This window comes from Mobula birostris, chromosome 5 (genome assembly GCF_030028105.1).
Source record: "Mobula birostris isolate sMobBir1 chromosome 5, sMobBir1.hap1, whole genome shotgun sequence".
Taxonomy (NCBI): domain Eukaryota; kingdom Metazoa; phylum Chordata; class Chondrichthyes; order Myliobatiformes; family Myliobatidae; genus Mobula; species Mobula birostris.
In genome coordinates this window covers 89,494,538-89,514,881 of record NC_092374.1, presented here as the reverse complement: position 1 = coordinate 89,514,881, position 20,344 = coordinate 89,494,538, and the positions used below count along the sequence as shown (strand labels likewise).

Below are 20,344 nucleotides of genomic sequence, written 5' to 3'. Positions count from 1 at the left end.
CACTTGGCAGCTGCCCAGCACAATCCTAGCTGATTTGATTTGATGCAAACAACATATTTCGCTGTATGTTTTGATGTACATGTGCTGTGCAAAAGTCTTAGGCACATATATTTAGCTATTACTGTGATAATTTTATGTTTTGCACTGTACTGCTGCCAAAAGCCAAACAAATTTCATGACATATGTGAGTGATGAAAAATCTGATTCTGATATGGGTCTCTGTTGTGGACTGAGAGAGGGAAGGCAGCAGGGAGAGGAGAATCATAGTTGGGAAAAGGGGGAGGGAATGGGAAGAACCAGAGGGACATTCTGTAATGATCAATAAACCATTTTTGGATTCAAATGACCTTCCCTGGTGTCTTAGGGCTGGGTGTGCCTGTACCTGTGCCACCACCTCCCTGCCCCTGGCACCTGTTCCACACCTGTCCCACAGTGCTCCACCCTTGCCATTCGCAACATCCTTTGCTCCCACCAGATTTACAAATTCACTCTCTGCTCCATGTATGATACTGTGCAAAAGTCTTAGGCGCCCTAGCTATATAGTATATGTATGTGCTAAAGACTTTTGTACAAGTACTGTACATGTGACAAATAAAGCTAATCTTAACTTATAACACTGTAACCTTGACTGCCAAAGCTATTCAGCACTGACTCATTTTCATGTTGGGCCTCAAAAAAGTGAAAAACCATTATACTGACTGATTTTAACTTTCTTCCTCACTAAGGCCTGATTTTTACTTCTGCATCAACGCATCGCCGTAGGTACTGCGTTGCCGCAAACCTTACGCAAAGCCGACGCATATCTCAATGGGAGAGCCTGCATTGCTGCAACGCGCACCCCTCCCAAAATGTAACCGCATGTCGTGGCAACACAGACCATAAGAACTGTAATTGGTCCACTTGATAGCATCGCATTTCCTCCTACACTGCAATAGCTTCCCATTGGGCGACTGAAGGGCAGGGAAGGAACTCTGGCTGCGATGCTTTCCATAAAGCTTTACAGACCTCTGAAATTATGGAGGACACATTTCGTTTTTACGAAAAAAGATGCTCGCTTCTTGTTTACCCCGAGAAAGACTACCATGACCATGAAGCCTTGCACGGGCAGGTGTGTCCGCATGCGTGACGTGCACGAATTGCAGAGCGACGCAGACACACCAACGCACAAGTATAAATGCTCACAACGTGCGTAGGCCACTTGCGTAGGTTATGGCGTCCAGTTAACGCAGAAGTATAAACCAGGCTTAACTCCGGAACACTGAAATCTATCGGTTTCTCTGCCAGGGATCAAGTAGCTTGGTGCAGCAGTGTAGAGCAATTGAATGATCACAATAAAGTTAGTAGAAACTTTTGAGCAACACACACAAAATGCTGGAGGAGCTCAGTAGGTCAGATTCTGGTCCAATGCACAAAGCACTGGAGGAACTCAGCAGGACTATTATGGAGGGAAGGGGGCAATCAACATGTAGGTTGAGACCCTTTATTGGCACATTTTTTCCCTGCTGCCCATAGGTAATACCTGACCTGACTGAGTTCCTTTAGCGTTTTGTTTGTTGCTCTAAGTTGCAGCACTCCTGTCTCTGCCTACTTAGGAAGTCTGGTTACATTTCTTGTTAGCAAGGGCATTAGGCATCCAGTGCTATTAACAGTGAGATTCAATGGCCAGGAAGGCAGTTCTGCAAAGGATCATGGAAAGTGAAGAGCATGGCAAGGCACAGAAGACGTCATGGTCAACCACTGAAGCCCCCAGATGTGATGACTACTTGTAGCATTGGACCCAGACTTCCATGGCCGAGAGAGTGGAACTGCCCCAGTGCAATGGCTTTTCCACTTTAAACAAAACACTGCTACACGGGTTTCCTGTCGTCATCAGATACGATGGATAACCAATCATCAATCCATGATGAGAAGAAAGGTCTCAGCCTGAAATGTTGACTTTTTACTCTTTCTATAGATGCAGCCTGACCTGCTGAGTTCTTCCAGCATTTTGTGTGAGTTGCTTTGGTTTCCAGCATCTGCAGATTTTCTTGTGTTTACAATGTTTTGAGTAATTTTATTTTGTGCAAGGCTTATTCTGAACACTGAGTAATTCCAGTTATTGAAGAATAAATTGCAAGGACAATTTGTTGCTGTATAATTCAGGAGGATTGGTTTGAGTTTTCTTTTTGTCTTATTCTGGCCATCTACAATTGTTACCATTTCATGCCGGCCATTTGCAAGTACCCTTCCTCCTTTTTAATTGATGTTTCCTACCTCACAACTCAGACTACACAGTTTATACTGATCTCCAAAGTTCAAAAAAAATATATATGAAATCTAACCAAGGGGAGAAAGTGTCCAATTCAAGTTCAATGTACGTTTATTATCAAAGTGTGTATGCAGTGTACAACCGAGACCCATCTTCCCCATGGACAAACAGGGAACCAGTTTAAAGAAAAGCATCAACCCCACCTCCCACACACTAAAAGAAACACAAATTGTGCAAATGGCAACAAAACAAATGAGTGGAAACACAGAATAGGAAAGACATAGTCAAAAGGCATATTTGAGTTCAGCTCAGCAAGTCACCCTGATTCAGAATCACTCAAACTAGCATCAAAAATAGGAGCGACCAGAAAACTAGAACTCATCAGAAATGTGAGAGTCCACAATCCACAACACAAGTGTATTTACTTAACTAACTTGCTGCCTGTTACACCGCTGGTGTTTAGGGCAGCAGTGAAGGTCCTCCTTCTCTGTCTGTCTACACTATCAATATAGAAGGATTCTTTACTGCTGGTTCCATAACAGTTTTTTTTGGCTATTCGGGGTTCTTAGCCCTGAGCTGAATCCCTGAACCTGGCGGACCAAAGGACGACTCTTAGTCTGGCCTGTTTGGCAGTGGTGACGCTACCAAGAGCCAAAGCATAAAGCCCTGACTCCAGCCGGCTTAGTTCTCCATATCATTGAGGCATGCAAGCCTTCAAACCCAACAACAGGTTGTGGTCCTCTTGGAGGAATACAAGTGTATGCAGAGGCAAAAGTATAAGAATGCACATGTATGTGCAAGTGTATATTTTCCTGTATGTTATGTGCAGGTATGACTATCTATGCACACCTAGTTTCATGTATATCATCATCATCATCATCAGGTGCCATGCCCAGTTTGAGCTTTGACTGCCATGGCCCACACACTCCTGTTTCGGGTCGAGTGGATCAATTCATTGGTATTCATTTTCAATTCTCTGGCTGCTGCCTCCATCATCATCTGTCTTTGTCTTCCTTATGCTTTCTTCCCTTCAATCTTTCCCATAATTACCGTGCATTCTAACTCCTCTTTCCTAATCACATGTCCAATGAAGTTACGTTGCCTTTTCATGATCTCATACATTATTTCTCTTTTTGTGTTTGTTCTGTTTATGACATCCTTGTTAGATGTCCATGATATTCTTTTCATCCTCCTCAAAAACCAAAAAATGTATGTGTATGCATTTATATATATGTCCGTACAAATAGGCACATAGATTTGTAATGATTGTATGTAAGAAAGTGGGGGAAAAAAGAGATGGAACGCCGGTACACAGCAGGGGTGTGTTCTCAGCCCCATCCTCTATTCTCTTTTCACCCATAACTGCTCTACCATTCACTCCACCAACACCATTGTCAAATTTGCTGACGATACCACCCTAATAGGTATCATATCAGACTGTGATGAGACAGCCTATAGGGAGGACGTACAGCATTTGACAGAATGGTGTTGTCATAATAACCTGGACTTGAACATCACAAAAACCAAGGAGCTGATAGTAGACTTCAGGAAATCAAAGCGCGTCGAGCACTCTGCTCTGCACATATACGGGAAAGAGGTGGAGAGAGTAGAGAGTTTCAAGTTCCTCGGCGTCCACATCTCGGCTGACCTCACCTGGACTGCCCATGTCTCTTATCAGGTGAGGAAGGCCCAACAGAGGCTCTACTTCCTAAGGAAGCTAAAGCACGCTCTCCTCTCTCATCACCTGCTGATCAACTTCTATCGGACAACTATAGAGAGCCTCCTGACGTATCGCTGTGCAGTGTGGTTTGCCAGCTGCACAGAACAGAACAGGAAGGACTTGCAGCGGGTGGTGAAGGTAGTAGAGCGGGTTATTGGCACATTACCCTCCCTCAGAGACATTTATACTGGCAGACTTCAAAAGAAGGCCTCTTGTATTTCAAAGGATCCCACTCATCCTGGACATCACCTATTTTCCCCTCTACCTTCTGGGAAGAGATACAGAGCATTAAGGATGAAAACAAAGAGACTCCTTAACAGCTTCTACCCACAAGCAGTGAAATGTATAACACCCCCTTCCCTTCTCCTGCCCCCCTCCTAAGACGGCGGCAGCTAAATGCATCACACTTCCAGGAATGACAGGTGTGCAATAGTCCTACCCCCCCCCCCCCCATCCATATATTATTAATTTTGGACTGCACTCCTGAGGTTTTAGAGTTTATTTTATGTATATATTCTTTGTCATGCTGCAAACGTTGAGCCGCTAAACTGTGTTTCATTGCTCCACAACAATGACAATAAAGATATTTCTCTTTAGAAATGCTTCATAAATGATTAAATGACTGGTCAAAGAACACTGAGGCTGTCTACAAGAAGGGTCAGAGCCGTCTCTATTTCCTGAGGAGACTGAGGTCCTTTAACATCTGCCGGACGATGCTGAGGATGTTCTACGAGTCTGTGGTGGCCAGTGCGATCATGTTTGCTGTTGTGTGCTGGGGGTAGCAGACACCAACAGAATCAACAAACTCATTCGTAAAGACAGTGATGTTGTGGGGATGGAACTGGACTCTCTGACGGTGGTGTCTGAAAAGAGGATGCTGTCTAAGTTGCATGCCATCTTGGTCAATGTCTCCCATCCACTACATAATGTACTGGTTGGGCACAGGAGTACATTCAGCCAGAGACTCATTCCACCGAGATGCAACACAGAGCGTCATAGGAAGTCACTCCTGCCTGTGGCCATCAAACTTTACAACTCCTCCCTTGGAGGGTCAGACACCCTGAGCCAATAGTCTGGTCCTGGACTTATTTCATAATTTACTGGCATAATTTACATATTACTATTTAACTATTTATGGTTTTATTATTATTTATTATTTATGGTGCAACTGTAACAAAAAACAATTTCCCCCGGGATCAATAAAGTATGACTATGACTAAATATTGACATTTTTTGTCCAGGTATGCTAGTCTGTACTTCTGTTGTGCAATTGAAGATCAAGACAATGAACTCCTGACCTTGGAGCTCATCCACCGTTACGTGGAGCTTCTAGACAAATATTTCGGCAGTGTAAGTAGTTCTGTGTCTGTTGTTCTACCGCTTGGAGTGGGTGCTGCTGACTCAGTTAGCTGTACTACAGGAGCCGGTACAAAGGAACACAGTTACTCAGTAGAGAACATAGGAAAGTAGAGTACTTATTTCAGATTCATTTTTATGTTTCACCTTTACATTGAAATATACAATTAAATGTGTTGTTTACGTTAACAACCAACACACCCCAGGGTGTGATGGAGGCAGCCTGCAAGTGTTGCCACACATTCCAGTGCCAGCATAGTATACCTACAATGCTCAGCAGAACAACACAGAATACAACAAGCCACAAAACTACACCAGCAAGAAAAGCCCCGTTCCTAAACACACACACACACATACAGTGGAATTGTATGTGGCATTGTGGATAGTGTAGAAGTTTGTCGTTGGTTACAACGGGACATTGACAAGGTGCCTTACACCTTCTTTGTTAGAGATGTATCTCCACCTTGCCACCCTAAGTTGGTACGTGGCAATAATAAACCAGTTCACCACGTTTTGCACATGATGATTTCATTACAACAATGCATTGAGTAGTACAAGGGAAAAAACAATAGCAGAATGCAGAATAAAGTGTTAGTTACAGAGAATATGCAATTCAAGCAGACAATAAGGCACAAGGCCATAATGAGATAGATTGAGATCAAGAGTCCATTTTATCATACTAGGGAACTATTCAATAGTCTTATAACAGCAGGACAGAAGCTGTCTGGAGCCTGACAGTACGTGCTTTCAGGCTTTTATACATTCTACCTGATGGCCAGTGGTGTAGTGACATCTCCACCAGACTTCTAGGCGATTGGTCCCAGGTTTGCACCCAGCCGGCTTCTTGCACACTTTCCATCCCTACTGGGTTGAGCATTGAGCTGGCAACTCGGCCTCATAAAAAACAGATAAAAATGCTAAAGAAACTGCAAGGCTGCCACCCAAGGTGTGGAAAGGAACAACAGCAACAGCCTGATGGGAGGGACGATCATGTAGAAAGAGTGCAGGTGATTGGGTTGTAGTCCAGTGACTATGTAGGACCAAAATCACCTGTTTCAGAGCCATAATTATAATGGAGGGACTGAATTGGGGTGTCCTGAGAGACTTCAAAGTCAACAAAACTCGATACTGTAACGTACTCTGCTTCAACGTACTGGTTTATAGAATATAGAACATTACAGCACAGTACAGGCCCTTCGGCACATGATGCCAATCTTTTAACCTACTCTAAGCTCAATCTAACCTGTTCCTTCCTGCATAGCCACCCCTCCCTTTTATTTTTGTATCACCCCTGTGCCTATCTAAAAGTTTCTTAAACAGCTCTAACATATCTGACTCTATCTTGAACACTGTCGGGTGTACCTACCACTTCTAGTGTAAAAAAATCTTACCTCTGACGAACTCCTTCCCCTGAACTTTCCTCCAATCACTTTAAAATTATGCCCTCTGGTATTAGCTGTTCCCACCCTGAGGAAAATATCTGGCTATCCGCTCAGTCTATGCCTCTTATCATCCTGTACACCTCTATCAAGTCACCTCTCATCCTCCTTCACTCCAAAGAGAAAAGCCCTAATACACTCATTTTTTCCTCATTAGCCATGTTCTGTCATCTGGGCAGCATCCTGGTAAATATCCTCTTCACCATCTCTGAAGCTTCCACATCCTTCCTATAATAAGGTGACCAAAACTGAACACAAAATTCCAAGTGTGGTCTAACCAGGGTTGATTGAACTGCCAGATTATTCGCAGCTCTTGGACCTGATCCCTCGGCTAATGCAGGCCAATACACCATATGCCTTCTTCACAACCCTATCAACTTGCACAGAAACTTTAAGGGATCCCTTTGTTCCTCAAAACCACTAAGACTCTTGCCATTAACCCTGTATTCTGCCTTCTAATTTGACTTTCTAAAATGAATTACTTCACACTTTTCCAGCTTGAACTCCACCTATCACTTCTCAGCTCAGCTCTGCATCTTGTCAATGTCCTATTGTAACCAACGACAAACTCCTACATTATCCACAATGCCACAACCTTCGTGTCAACTGCAAACTTATTAACCCGCCCTTCCACTTCGTAATCTGAGTCATTCGCAAAAGTCACAAAGAGCAGGGGTCCCTGCAGGACACCACTGGTCACCAACATCCAGGCAGAATACATTCCATCTACTACCACACTCTGTCTTCTATGAACAAGCCAGTTCTGTATCCACACTGCCAACTTTACCTAGATCCCATGCCTCACAACTTTCTGAATGAGCTTACTATGGGGAACCTTATCAAACACCTTATGCATCACATCTATTGCTCTGCCTTCATCAATGTGCTTTGTCACATCCTCAAAGAATTAAATCAAGCTCATTAGGCATGACCTGCCTCTCATAATCCTATCTCTGAATCTTCTCCAATAGTTTGCCCACAACTCAAGTTTGACTTGGTGGTCTATAATTCCCAGGGTTATCCTTCTTTTCTTGAAGAAAGGAATACCGTTTGCCTCTCTCCAATCTGCTCCTTTGGCCAGTGAGGATGCAAAGGTCATTGCCAAAGCTCAGCAATCTTTTCCCTTGCTTCCCATAGTAACCTGGGGTATACCCTGTCCAGCCCCGGGAACTTGTCTATCCTAATATTTTTTAAAAGTTCTCGCACATCCTCTTGCTTAATGTCGGTATGTTCCAACATATCAGACTGCTTTATGCTGTCCTCTCAAATGTTAAGGTCCTTCTCACTGATGAATACTGAAGCAAAGTTTTCATTAAGGGCCTCTTCTACCTCATCTAACACCAGGCACATGGTCCCTTTACTATCCCTGATCAGTCCTACCCTCACTGTAGTCATCCTCCTGTTCTTCCCTAATCTAACTCATCAAGGCCATTTCATGCTCCCTTCTAGCTCTCCTAAGTCCATTCTTAAGCTCCCTCCTGGCTACCTTTTAACTCTCAAGAGTCTACCCCATCTAATCCTTGCTTTCTAAACCTTAAGTAAGCTTCTTTATTCCTCTTGACTAGAGGTCCCACATCTCTTATCAACCATGGTTCCTCCACCCTGCCATCTTTTCCCTGCCTCAGTGGGACATCTGAATGCACCCATACAAATGCTCCCTAAACAACCTCCACGTTTTCTGTTGTGAACTTCCCTGAGTGCATCAATTTCCATTTCATGCTCTCAAGTTCACACCTAACAACATCATAAATCTCCTCCCTCCAATTTAAAAACTTCCCCATACCATCCGCTCCTATCCCTCTCCATGGTTATAGTAAGGGTCAGAGAATTGTGGTTACAGTCTCCAAGATGCTCACTCACCAAGGGATCTGACATCTAACCTAGTTCAATACCTAGCACCAGATCCAGAATGGCCTCTCCTTTTGTCAGCCTGTCTACATATTGTGATAGCAATCCTTCCTGGACACACGTAACAAATTCTGCCCATCCAAACCTTTGCACAAAGGAGGTGCAAATCAATATTAGGGAAGTTGAAGCCCCCCATATCAACAACCCTATTATTTAAGCACCTCTCCAAAATCTGCCTCTCGATCTGCTCTCAGGTGCCTCTGTTGCTGTTGTGGGGTCTATAGAACACTCCCAATAGAGTGACTTCTCCCTTCCTATTTCTGACTTTTACCCACACTGACTCAGTAGGCAATCCCTCCACAATATCCTTCCTTTCTGAGTTAGCAACCCTACTCCCCTTATCTTTCACCTCCCTCCCTGTCCCTTTTTGAAACATCTAAACCCCAGAACATCTAGAAGCCATACTTGGCCGTGTAACAGCTAAGCCTCAGTAATAGCCACAGCATCATAGTTCCATGTACTTTCTCATGCTGTGTCTGGTAGCTGTCAGGGGTTAGTTGCGTGGAGAAACTGAGGTCCCCAGTATTTCACCGCCCCTAACTTGTATGTTTTCTGTATTCACTTACTGAATGTATCTGACCTGTGTGAAGCCAGTATGTGTTGTCCCTTCCCATGGTGACTTGGAGAAGGTGATTATGGTGGTCTCCAAACTTCACAGCTGTGAGTCTGGAGTCATTGGTCCTTCCCAGAAAGCGTGGCACATCAGCATAGTGCTTAGTGTAATGCTTTAAAGGACAGTGATTTTGTTCAATTCCTGCTGATGTCTGTAAGGAGTTTGTATATTCTCCCTGCGACCGCATGGGCTCCAGGTGCTTCATTTACCTCCCACATTCCAAAAACGTTTGGGTTAGCATTAATATGTTGTGGGCGTGCTACAATGGTGCCAGAAGCAAGGTGACACATGCAGGCTGCCCACAGCACGTCCTCAGTATCTGGTGGTCATTGGCACAAATAATACATTTCACTGTATATTTCAAAGTACATGTGACATGAAGGGCTGCTGGTTCTAGTCGCTTCACTTGGAGAGGTACTAATTCGAGTCACTGCCCTCGGAGAGGCCGCCATGTCATGATGCTCTCGGAGATGTTATCAAAATTCTGAGATTTGTAGATTGGACTGTAGTTCATATTGACCTCTTTCAGTTCAATGCTCTTTTTCGTGCTGCCAATTAGCGGGCTGGGGGGTTAGGGGTTTGATCTTGTTTCTCCATATGGGTGATCTGTTAGTTTTTGTGCGAGGGAAGTGTTGTGGGGGGGGGCGGGGTTGGAGTTTGCAAGTTTTTGTTTCTTTTTCTTTTCATACAGGCGGGTTTGATGTCTTTCTTTCAACTACTTCTATGGTTTTCCATATTTTATGGCTACCTGGAGAAGAGAAATCTCAGAGTTGTATTCTGCAGACATACTTTGATAATAAATTGAAGAATTGAACCCATGAACCATTGAACAAATAAAGCTTTTTTTTAATTACTTAGTTGCCCTAGATGTCGTGGTGGGATTTGAACTCCTGATGGCAGGGGTAATGCCCCTCACCTGGATTACTAGTCTCACCTTGCTGCCATACACTTGTCACTTTCCAGGTGTGTGAACTGGATATAATCTTCAACTTTGAGAAGGCCTACTTCATTCTGGATGAATTTATCATGGGTGGAGAGATTCAGGATACTTCGAAGAAGAATGTCTTGAAGGCCATCGAGCAGGCTGATCTCATGCAGGAGGTAAGTGTGGTCGTGGTGCCAGTGGGGAAGTGAAGGAACAGGGATACTGGAAATGCTGGTCAGTCCGGCTGCTGCCAGAGGTTGGAGACTGTCAGAACGATGTGAAGCCCATTTTGCACTGCTGAGGCATTGCTTCTGGGCATGTGGTCCACCTCAGAGCAGATTCAGATTCAGATTTATTTATTACCTGTACATTGAAACATATAGTAAATTGCATTGTTTGCTTCAACAAACAGGGCTACCACCACCAGCTCTGCCAAGGTTATTGGCAGAGGCAAATAGATTGGGAGCATTTAAGAAACTCTTAGGTAGGCACATGGATGAAAGAAAAATGGAAGGCTGTGTGGGAGAAAAGGTTTAGGTTGATCTTAGAGTAGGTTAAAAGGTCAGCATAACATCGTGGACCAAAGGACCTATACTATGCTATGCTGTTCATTGTTGTAATCAACAAGCCCAAGGATGTGCTGAGGCAGCCTGCAAGTGTCACCACACAATTAACGGCAACAACAACTGGAAAAAAAAAGTCTCTCAAACCCCTTGCGCCACCCCTCCAACCCCCACCCTCCTTCCACACTCTCATCCTCACACTCTCCCTTATTCTCTCTCTCTCACACACAAAAACTATTTTTCTTTTTTCTTTAAAGGCAAGGAGACAGTTAAAAGTTAAATATTATTACAATAGAATTACAGTACAAATTGGGTTCAAGACATTCAATCACCACCAATTAAATTATAGTGCCTACACAGTCTTCGTCTTAATGAGAATGTGGATGATGCCTTTCTACAAAACCAGCTCTTTCATGGTTCATTTACCTTGATCATAATTGTGATGGTAAACAGAATGGTGGGGATATGTAGCAGTGTGTTAGCACCATAGAGAAGATACCTGCCTTGGGTTTTAATGAAGGATCACTCACTGTCTTGTATGGTTTGCAGATCTATATAGGAATTCTTTGACTAAATTACCAACTAAGTTTACTGAAGCTTAACCTCTCTCCATTAAGTCCCAGCAACATCCTTGTAAATGTTCTCTGAACTCTTTCCAGTTTAATGGCATTCTTCCAACAGCAGGGTGATCAAAACTGAATGCAACATTTCAAATGCGGCCTCACTACCATCTTGTACAACTTCCATTCAACACTTCACCTGCGAATCTGCTGGGGTCATCTATCGTGCCTGGTGCTCCTGATGCAGACTCTTCTACGTTGGTGAGACCTGTCGTAAATTGGGGGACCACTTCATCGAGCACCTCCATTCTATCTGTCACAAGCGGAATTTCCCTGTGGCCAAACATTTTAATTCCCATTCCCATTCCAGTTCTGACATGTTGCTCTATGGCCACCTCTTGTGCCAAGATGAGGCCACCCTCAGGGTAAAGGAGCAACACTTTATATTCTGTCTGGGTAGCCTCCAACTTGATGGCATGAATATTGATTTCTCCTTCTGGTAAAAAAAAATCACCTCTCCCCCCCCCCACCCCTTCCTCTATTCGCCACTCTGACCTACTACTTCTCTCCTACCTACTACTTCTCCCTGAGTCCCCTCCTTCCCTTCACTCTCCTGTCTTATCAGATTTCTTCTCCAGCCATTGACCTTCCCCACCCACCTGACCTATCACCTTATAGCTATCCTCCTTCCCCCCCCCCCCAACCTTTTTACTCTGGCATCCTTCCCCTTCCTGCTCAGTCCTAGAGAAGGGTCTCGTGCTGAAACGTTGACTGTTTATTAATTTCTATAGATGCTGCCTGACCTGGTGTATTCCTCCAGCGTCTTGCTTCAATATAACCTCCCAACTTTTATACTCAGTGTTGAGGACCATTGTGCCAGTGGTCTTCTTCACCACCCTGTCCACCTATGACGCAGCTTCAGGGAACCATATACCTGTAGTCCTAGGTTCCTCTGTTGTAGAAACAGATCGCAGAACCCCACCGTTAACTGTGAACGCTCTCCAGTCATTTGTCTTTGGCAAAAAGCAGCACCTCACACTTGGTCAAATTAAACTCCATTTGTCATTTCTTGGCCCACTTAACCAGCAAGTCAAGATCCCTCCATGAATCCTGATAACCAACTTCACTGTCATTGACACCACTTAAATTAGTGTTATCTGCAAACTTGCTATCATTGCCTTATACATTCTTATCCAGAACACCAATAAGATCACAGATAGCTTATTTTCCTATACAATTGTCACATGTACTGAAATAAAAAGATTGTCTTGCATACTGTTCATACAGATCAAGTCATTAGACTATGAGACCATAAGATGTACAGTAGGAGCAGAATTAGACCATTGACTCTGCCATATTCTTCATGGCTGATCCATTTTCCTTCTCATCCCCAATCTTCTGCCTTCTCCCCATATCCCTTCATGCCCTGACCAATCAAGAATCAATCAACCTCAACCTTAAATTTACCCAATGACTTGGCCTCTACAGCTGCTGGTTGCAACGATTTCTACAGATTCACCACTCTCTGGATAATCAAATTCCTCCTCATCTCCATTCTAAAAGGACGCCCTTCTATTCTGGGGCTGAGTCCTCTAGTCTTAGACTCCCCCACCTCAGGAAACATCGTTTCCACATCCACTATATCGAAATGAATGCTAACCTCAACATTCAAAAGGTTTCAGTGAGGTCACCCATCGTTCTTCTGAATTCCAGTGACTACAGACCCAGAGCCATTAAATGTTCCTCATATAATAAGCCTTTCAATCCTGGAATCATTTTCATGAGCCTCCTTTGAACCCTCTCCAATGACAGCACACCCTTTCTTAGATAAGGAACGCACAATATACCAGGTGAGGCCTCACCAGTGCCTTATAAAGTCTCAGCGTTACATCCCTGCGTTTATATTCTAGTTCTCTCAAAATGGATGCTAACATCGCATTTGCTTCATAGACAGTGCATTGAGATAGAACAAGGTTAAACAATTGCAGAATAAAGTGTAACAGCTACAGAGAAAGTGCAGTGCAGGTAAACAATAAAGTACAAGATCAAAACAAGGTAGTTTCAGTATTAAACAAGTTTTCAAAAGTCAAAGGTAAATTTATTACCCAAGTACACGTAAGTCACCATATACTAGCCTGAGATTCATTTTCTTGCGGGCATTTAGAGGGAAATAAAGAAATACAATAGAATTTATGAAAAACTATACATAAACAAAGACTGACAGACAATCAATCTGTAAAAGTTGACAAACTGTGTGAAAAAACATACTGAGAACAAGAGTTGAGGAGATAAAGAAAAGGGATTCTGCAGGTGCTGGAGATCCAGGGAATAAAGAGTCAACATTTCAGCCTGAAGAAGGGTCTCAGCCTGAAACATCGACGTGTTATTCCTCTCCATAGATGCTGCCTGACCTGCTGAGTTCCTCTCGCACTTAGTGTGTGTTGTAGAGTTCTGGAAAGTGGGACCATAAGTTGTGGCAACACACACAAAATACTGGAGGAATGTTTTGGGCCAAGACCCTTCAGTAGGTTCTGATTTTAATAACGGCTGGAGTCACCTGGCTTTTAAAGGCACAGACCAGAAGAAGGCAATGGCAAACCACTCCTGTAGAAAACTTTGCCAAGAGCAATCATGGTCATGAGACCATGATCACCCTCGTCATACAGTACATCACATAATGATACTAATTATTATATTGGTTGTGATACATGTGGGCTGCTGCCAGCATATCCTTACATTGTGCTGGCTGTTAATGCAAATGATGCATTTCATTATATGTTTCAGTGTATACATGATATAGTATATAAATGAATCTGAATTACAAATGGCACTTTACTGGTTGTGTTAAATTGGATTTTAATCTGATCTCTATTTCTGTCTGTAGGACGATGAGTCGCCTCGCAGTGTTCTGGAGGAGATGGGCTTGGCTTAGCTCGCTGCGGACTTCAAAAGGGACATCTTGCTCAGTTAGGGTGGGGGGAAGCAAAGGGGAAAAAAACACTAAACGCTGTGTAATCTGGGCTGTCTGGCGTCGCTGTCTGTCTGAAATAAATGATCGAAATCTGCACCCCCAAATACCCTCTCGCCCAACCTCTGGTTTCATCCAGCTCTCCAGATGGTGAGAACCTGGAGCCAGCGATCTGCTCTGCATCCACAGCTGGAGAAAATGGGGCAGCCAAGACTGGGGTGGGGGCAAACTGGGGTTACTGTCATTAGTGGGAAGGGATAGTACAAAACCAGGACCGGAGCAGAGGACGTTGGAGAAGGTGTTGGTGCTATTAACGAGGTGTATTTGGGGGATGCCACATAACCAGGATCGGATCTGTAGTGGGATTAAGAAGGTGGGGAAAGTGTTGGAGTTACTAGAGACTACAGATGCTGAAATCTGGAGCAAAACGTAAAACGCTGGAGGAACTCAGCAGGTCAGGCAACATCAATGGGGAGAAATGGACAATCAGTGTTTCAGGTCGAGGCCCTTCATTTGGGAAGGTGTTGAAACCTAGCTGGATTCTCTAGTAGGTCAAGCTGTTTCAAGTCTGACACAAAAGGAGAACTGGATCCTTAGTGGGAGAGGTGATTTGGGGAATGATGCAAAACCAGAACTGGATCAGTGGGAGAGATTTATTGCGGAATGATGTGCAATCTGAATTGAATCAGTTGGAGAGGTCAATTGGGGAATAATGTAAAACCAGAAATGCATCACTGGGAGAAGTTAATTGGGGAATGATGCAAATCCTGAACTGGATCAGTGGGAGAGATGATTTGGGGAATGTAAAACCAGGACTGGAAGGTTTTATTACAGATCCATACACAGGATTTTCAACCCTTGCTCAAGTACTCCATAAGTGAAGAGGCTAATGCTAAAGTCAATTTATTTTCTTGTATACATTTTCCAGAGTGTGACAAAAAAAAACAATGGAAGGGGTTTTCACACTTCCTTGATTTCACTTCCACTGACTAGCCTCAACAGTGTTTCTGAAGTGTTTGCCTGTGGGCATGGGAATCAGGAGGTGTGAGGAGTGACGTTCCCATTCCCTTTCTCCGTCTGTCAGTAATACAGGAGCCACCCGCTACATTCCACAGTGGCAGATAGAATGATGTCTCACAGCGCCAGAGACCTTGGGTTCAATCCTGACCTCTGTTGCTGTCTGTGTGGAGTTTGCACGTTCTCCCCATAAGCATGTGGGCTTCCCCCATCGCAGAGACGTGCAGGTCGAAAGGTTAATTCACCTTGGTAAATTTCCCACAGTGTGTAGACGAGGTGTAGAGTCTGGGGTGGGGGGCATTGATTGGAATGTGGGGAGAATAAATATTAAAATTAATGTAGAATTGGTTGAGTGTGTAAACTGGATGGGCTGAAGGGCCCATTTTCTTGTGTTTCTCTCTGACTAGTATTAATGGAGAGAACTGATCCGGGGTGGGTGGGGTGAAGATGATGGAGTTGCTGTATGGGATGGGGAGGGGAGTCCTGTTGTTGAGCAGAACTGACCAGTATACCGGCATGTTAATGGCAAAATAATTCACAAGAGTCTGGCCAAACACTGTGCCAATCAGGACTGTATATCTATGCGAAATATTTTTGACAAGCCTTTAGGTAGAACTTTTTGCTGGGATCTATATCACCAGAAAGGGGAAGGGAGACATAATATTTACTCTTTAAGCTCACGGAGACAGAAAATCGAGGATCAAATAATTACTGTAGTTTGAACAGTTGGTGAGATGCTCAATTGGGGATCTTCCAGTTGATTTATGTGGGATTTGGTTTTGCTGTTTTTTAATGATGAGGGTGTCATTCTCCCTCTCCCTGTGTGTCTCTGTGTCTGTCTGTGTCTATCTTTGTGTGTATGAGAGGGCGAGAGGGACTACAGTGTAACATCATCTGAAGATTGCTTAAATACTTTGAGTGAGCTGGATGGGGTTTTGTTCCCACTGCATGGGCGGAGCTGCTTGAACCATTATCATTAGATCATTCATTGTTACATTTGTCTGTTCCAGCACTACCTGGCTACCATGTTTTGTAGGTTACAACAACACTACATTTGGCAGGGATAGAATGGTCTGAGAATGGTAAAAACACAGGAAGAGACCACTTGGCCCATTGAATACCTCAGCAATCTCCTCAGTTCTTTTATTGAAGCCCTACATTAGCCAGTGTCAATCAAGTTTCCTTTCACAAGCTCTGCTTTCACCTTGTATCTTTTGTCTAAAACTGAGTCAGGGTCTCCCCTACACTGTTGCAAACTCATGCATTTGCCACCCATTGAAGCCACATCTTGTCCTTTGCTGGGACCATCTTGGCTGCTCAGCGTATAAAGTAATTTGATCCAGATTACCTGATGCTCCTTTTTTGTAAAAATTCTACACTTCTGATGGCATGTCCACTTAAGATGAGAGAGTGCATTTTTTTCTGTTAGTTTTGCTTGTAATCACACATCGGTAAAGGCCTCCAACTCAGCAGGTATGCTCTCCCAGCTGTGTGCTTGCACAGCCTACCAGCATTTTTACAGTGTCCTTGCAGTTACACCACAGAGTACATCCTTTGACCTTCAGCCACAGACAGATCAGTGGACAGAGCACATGGGTGTAGCTATCAGAAGGTTAAGTCCTGCCCACCCATCGGAGAGCATCTGCTCCTTTCAAACTTCCCATAACTCACTTTAGGACAAACCATCTTGCATGTTTTGCAAGTCACCCTTTGGATTCGAGAGAGGCAAAATCCACTTCCTCCGTGACCTCTCGGATATCTCCAGAGGCACACACTTAGGAATTGTCCCTTCCCACGCCACAAGGTTGTCCTGTCCTCTCTTCATCCAACCTGACATTAGCCAGTCAACAATAACAGCAAAAGAAGTTATGAAATCACATGACTAGCACTATGTGACCTTTCAAAACTGGTGTCCCTTCATTTTAAAGAAAACTGACATCTTGTACAACTCACGTTTCCTGTTTTTGTGAAAAAATACTAAACCGGATGCCACATCCATTTAAGAAGAGAGCTTGCATTTTTTTTTTTTGTTTTTGTTTTTTTTTTGTTTTACCTGAAATTCCACATCACTGAGGTCCAGGACGGGGGTTTCCAACCCGGGGTCCACAGATGCCTCAGTTCACAGTAGGGGTCGATGGCATAAAAATGTTGGGAACCTCCGGTCTAGGATATGACGAAATCCCTTTGTGTTGACCACCTTATGCTGGTTTGGTGTCTCATTCTGGTGACTGCATCTCCTTTTATTCATTTGAGAGAGATGGGTGCCTTCCTAAATGGCATAGGACTTTTGAGCTTACTGCTCTGTTTAAGGGACATCTAAGAATCAGGGGCATTGTTGAAATAAAGGGGTTGCCTGAGGAGGAAATAACTTGATTATAGGCCATCTTCAGGCTATGAATATGGACATCCAAATGAACTCCCATTATATTAAATTCAAAAGCCCGATGGCTGAATTAGTTTCTTGCCTGTCTTCATTGTTAGGTCTTTCTTATCAGTCTTGTGTGCTTTGGTACCGTTCAATACAAGGGGAGTTCCAGTTACCATGTTGAGAGATTTTTGTGTCGAGTCTGACTTGTGAACAAAATTAACTAGAAGACTGAGCTTGTTCATTACTTAGCAGAGCCCATTCATTGGACTTTAAGGGGAATGAAAGGCATGGGAGGATAAATCCCAGAGGATTGATTCCCCTTGGGAGGAGGTAATTTGAGGATGATGAGTTGCCTATTTTAGACAGGGGTGGGGAATTTCTTCAAGGGACTGTAAAGCCTGTGGACTTTCTCCACCCAAGCAGCAGCAGGTTAATTCAAGGGAGAGAAGGGCTTTTGGGCTGCAGGGCTGGTCAGGATCAAACTGCACAGTGCAGTTGGGACAAAGGCCAAAACAACCATGATCTCATTGACTGATGGAACAGTGTCCATACGTCTGTGGGTTCAGAGCCTGTATCAGGTAAGGGGAGCAAATTCCCTTCCCTAAGCAACATTGGTAAATCATGTAGGTTTTAATGATTGGTAGTTTAATTAACTAAGTTTAAGCTACCCAGATGCCGTGGTGGGCTTTGAACTAGCTACCCTGGATCGTGAGACTTCAGAGGTGGTGGGAGGATGCTGAGGGGACAGAACTTAACAGGAATGCCTCCTGTGCTGGAAAGGTTCTGTGGACTGCCTTAAATAAGAAATTGAGGCAGAGGAGAGTAACTAGATTTGAAATTTGTCATGATTTTGTACACTCTTTCTGACAGTTAATTTCACTGAAGCCAGTGTAGCCAGATCTTGGAAGTGACTTAATGAAAGCTCAGTGCAGGCAACTGCATGTTGCACACTTAACTACCACTGACTTTGCATCCAGATTGATGTCAGATTTCAGATTAATCAATCCATACCTCTCTTCTATCTGGAATTTTGAATGTTTATTTTTGGACTATTGTGGAGTGAAAATATTCATGTACAGTATATCTGTGAAATTTGATGTTTTATTTATTAAACATTAAACAGGTACAGCTCATGCATCAGTGTTCTTATTCCTATTTAACCATCGTGTCTTCTTATTTTAATGAAATGTGTTTGGCAAATTTATCACATGTACATCGAAACATACAGTGAAATGCGTTGTTTGCGTTAACAACCAGCACACCGACGGATGTGCTGGAGGCGGGCCACAAGTGTTGCCACATTCTGACGTCAACATCCTCTTACTCCTTACTGCCCGTTACACCACTGGTGTTGAGGGCAGCAGTGAAGGTCCTCCATCTCTAGCGATGTTCAGGGCTTTCTTCATCGTGGCAGTAGCTTCCTCTTGGTTTTCACTACTGTCAGTCATGGAGACTCAGGAATACCATTGCACTCAGATGTATAAGGATTCTTCATTGCTGTTTCCATAACAATTCTGTTTGTCCAGTCAGAGTCGTTAGCCCTCTGCTGAACCCCCAAACCTGGAGGACCGGTGGACCACTCTTAGTCTGACCTCAATCCTTTGATCTGTTTGGCATGGGTGACCCTACCAAGAGACAAAACGTAAAGCCGTGACTCCAGCCAAGCTAGCTCTCTGGGCCATTTGAGGCACACAAACCTCCAAACCAAGTCAAGGCTGTGGTCCTCTTGGAGGAGCCGTCAACATACCATGTCCACGGTACTCAGCAGAATAACACAGATCTCAACCAACAAAACAAGCCCTGTTCCTGCCTCCCACCCACCATCGTACACAGTCTCTAAGCCCAGGACAGGCCATGTTCAGCCTTTAGGCTCCAACTGACTCGTGGATATGCAGACATTACACCATTGGCTTCCCCAGCAGAGATTTGCAGAATCAGGGCTCTGCCAATCAGGCCACAACTTTTTGCCTTCTAGTCAAACTTCAGGCTTCAGTATCATTGTAGGACTCATCGACGATGATGAATGAGGACCTGAACTCTCGACTCCCCGATGATGGGACCCAAGATACTAGGCCTCAGCTCCTGTCTCTCCAACTCGCATACCTAGGAGGTCACCAGCCCTATCCAGAAGGAGTTCCCATCCCAGAACACGCTGACAACTCGCTCACCTGTGTGGGGTGGGGATGGTGGGAGCACCAAGCATTAAACTCGCTGTTCTGTCAGCCCAGCGTCCCACATCTACGAACACGGAATGGACTCTTAGATTCCAGCCCATTCTCTGATTCCCCCAAATCACTGTCGCTAAACCAGAATCAGACACCTAACACCCTCTCTGACCCCATAACTATCCCAATGAATCTAAAAAGCCTTTAAAAATAAATAAATAAACCACTTTGACAGATACCACAGCTGGGTGCCATCTTCAGTATCGGGTTTAATATCATCAGCATATGTTATGAATTTGTCTTTGCAGCAGAGGTACAATGCAATACATAATAAAAGAGAGAAAAAACTGAATTACAGTAAGTAAATATATACATATTAAGTAGGTAGTGCAAAAGTGGAAGAGAGTGAGCCTGTGGCATGTTGAACTGTTGGGTGTACAGTTCGACTGCAGATTATGGTCTCTCTTTGGGGCTTTGCTGTTGCTTGCTTGAAG

At 43.9% G+C, this 20,344-nt stretch overlaps 1 protein-coding gene across 2 annotated transcripts in view; it reads left to right on the top strand.

Moving 5' to 3' along the window:
- Positions 1 to 18,813, top strand: part of LOC140197856 (AP-1 complex subunit sigma-1A) — a 110,606-nt gene extending 91,793 nt beyond the window's left edge. For both annotated transcript variants that reach the window (XM_072258378.1, XM_072258379.1), the window contains exons 3-5: positions 5,210 to 5,318; positions 10,248 to 10,385; positions 14,217 to 18,813. In XM_072258378.1, coding sequence (XP_072114479.1) covers positions 5,210 to 5,318; positions 10,248 to 10,385; positions 14,217 to 14,264 — 295 coding nt within the window. In that variant the 3' untranslated portion in view covers positions 14,265 to 18,813. The remainder of the gene's footprint in view (positions 1 to 5,209; positions 5,319 to 10,247; positions 10,386 to 14,216) is intronic.
- The last annotated feature ends 1,531 nt before the right edge of the window (positions 18,814 to 20,344 follow it).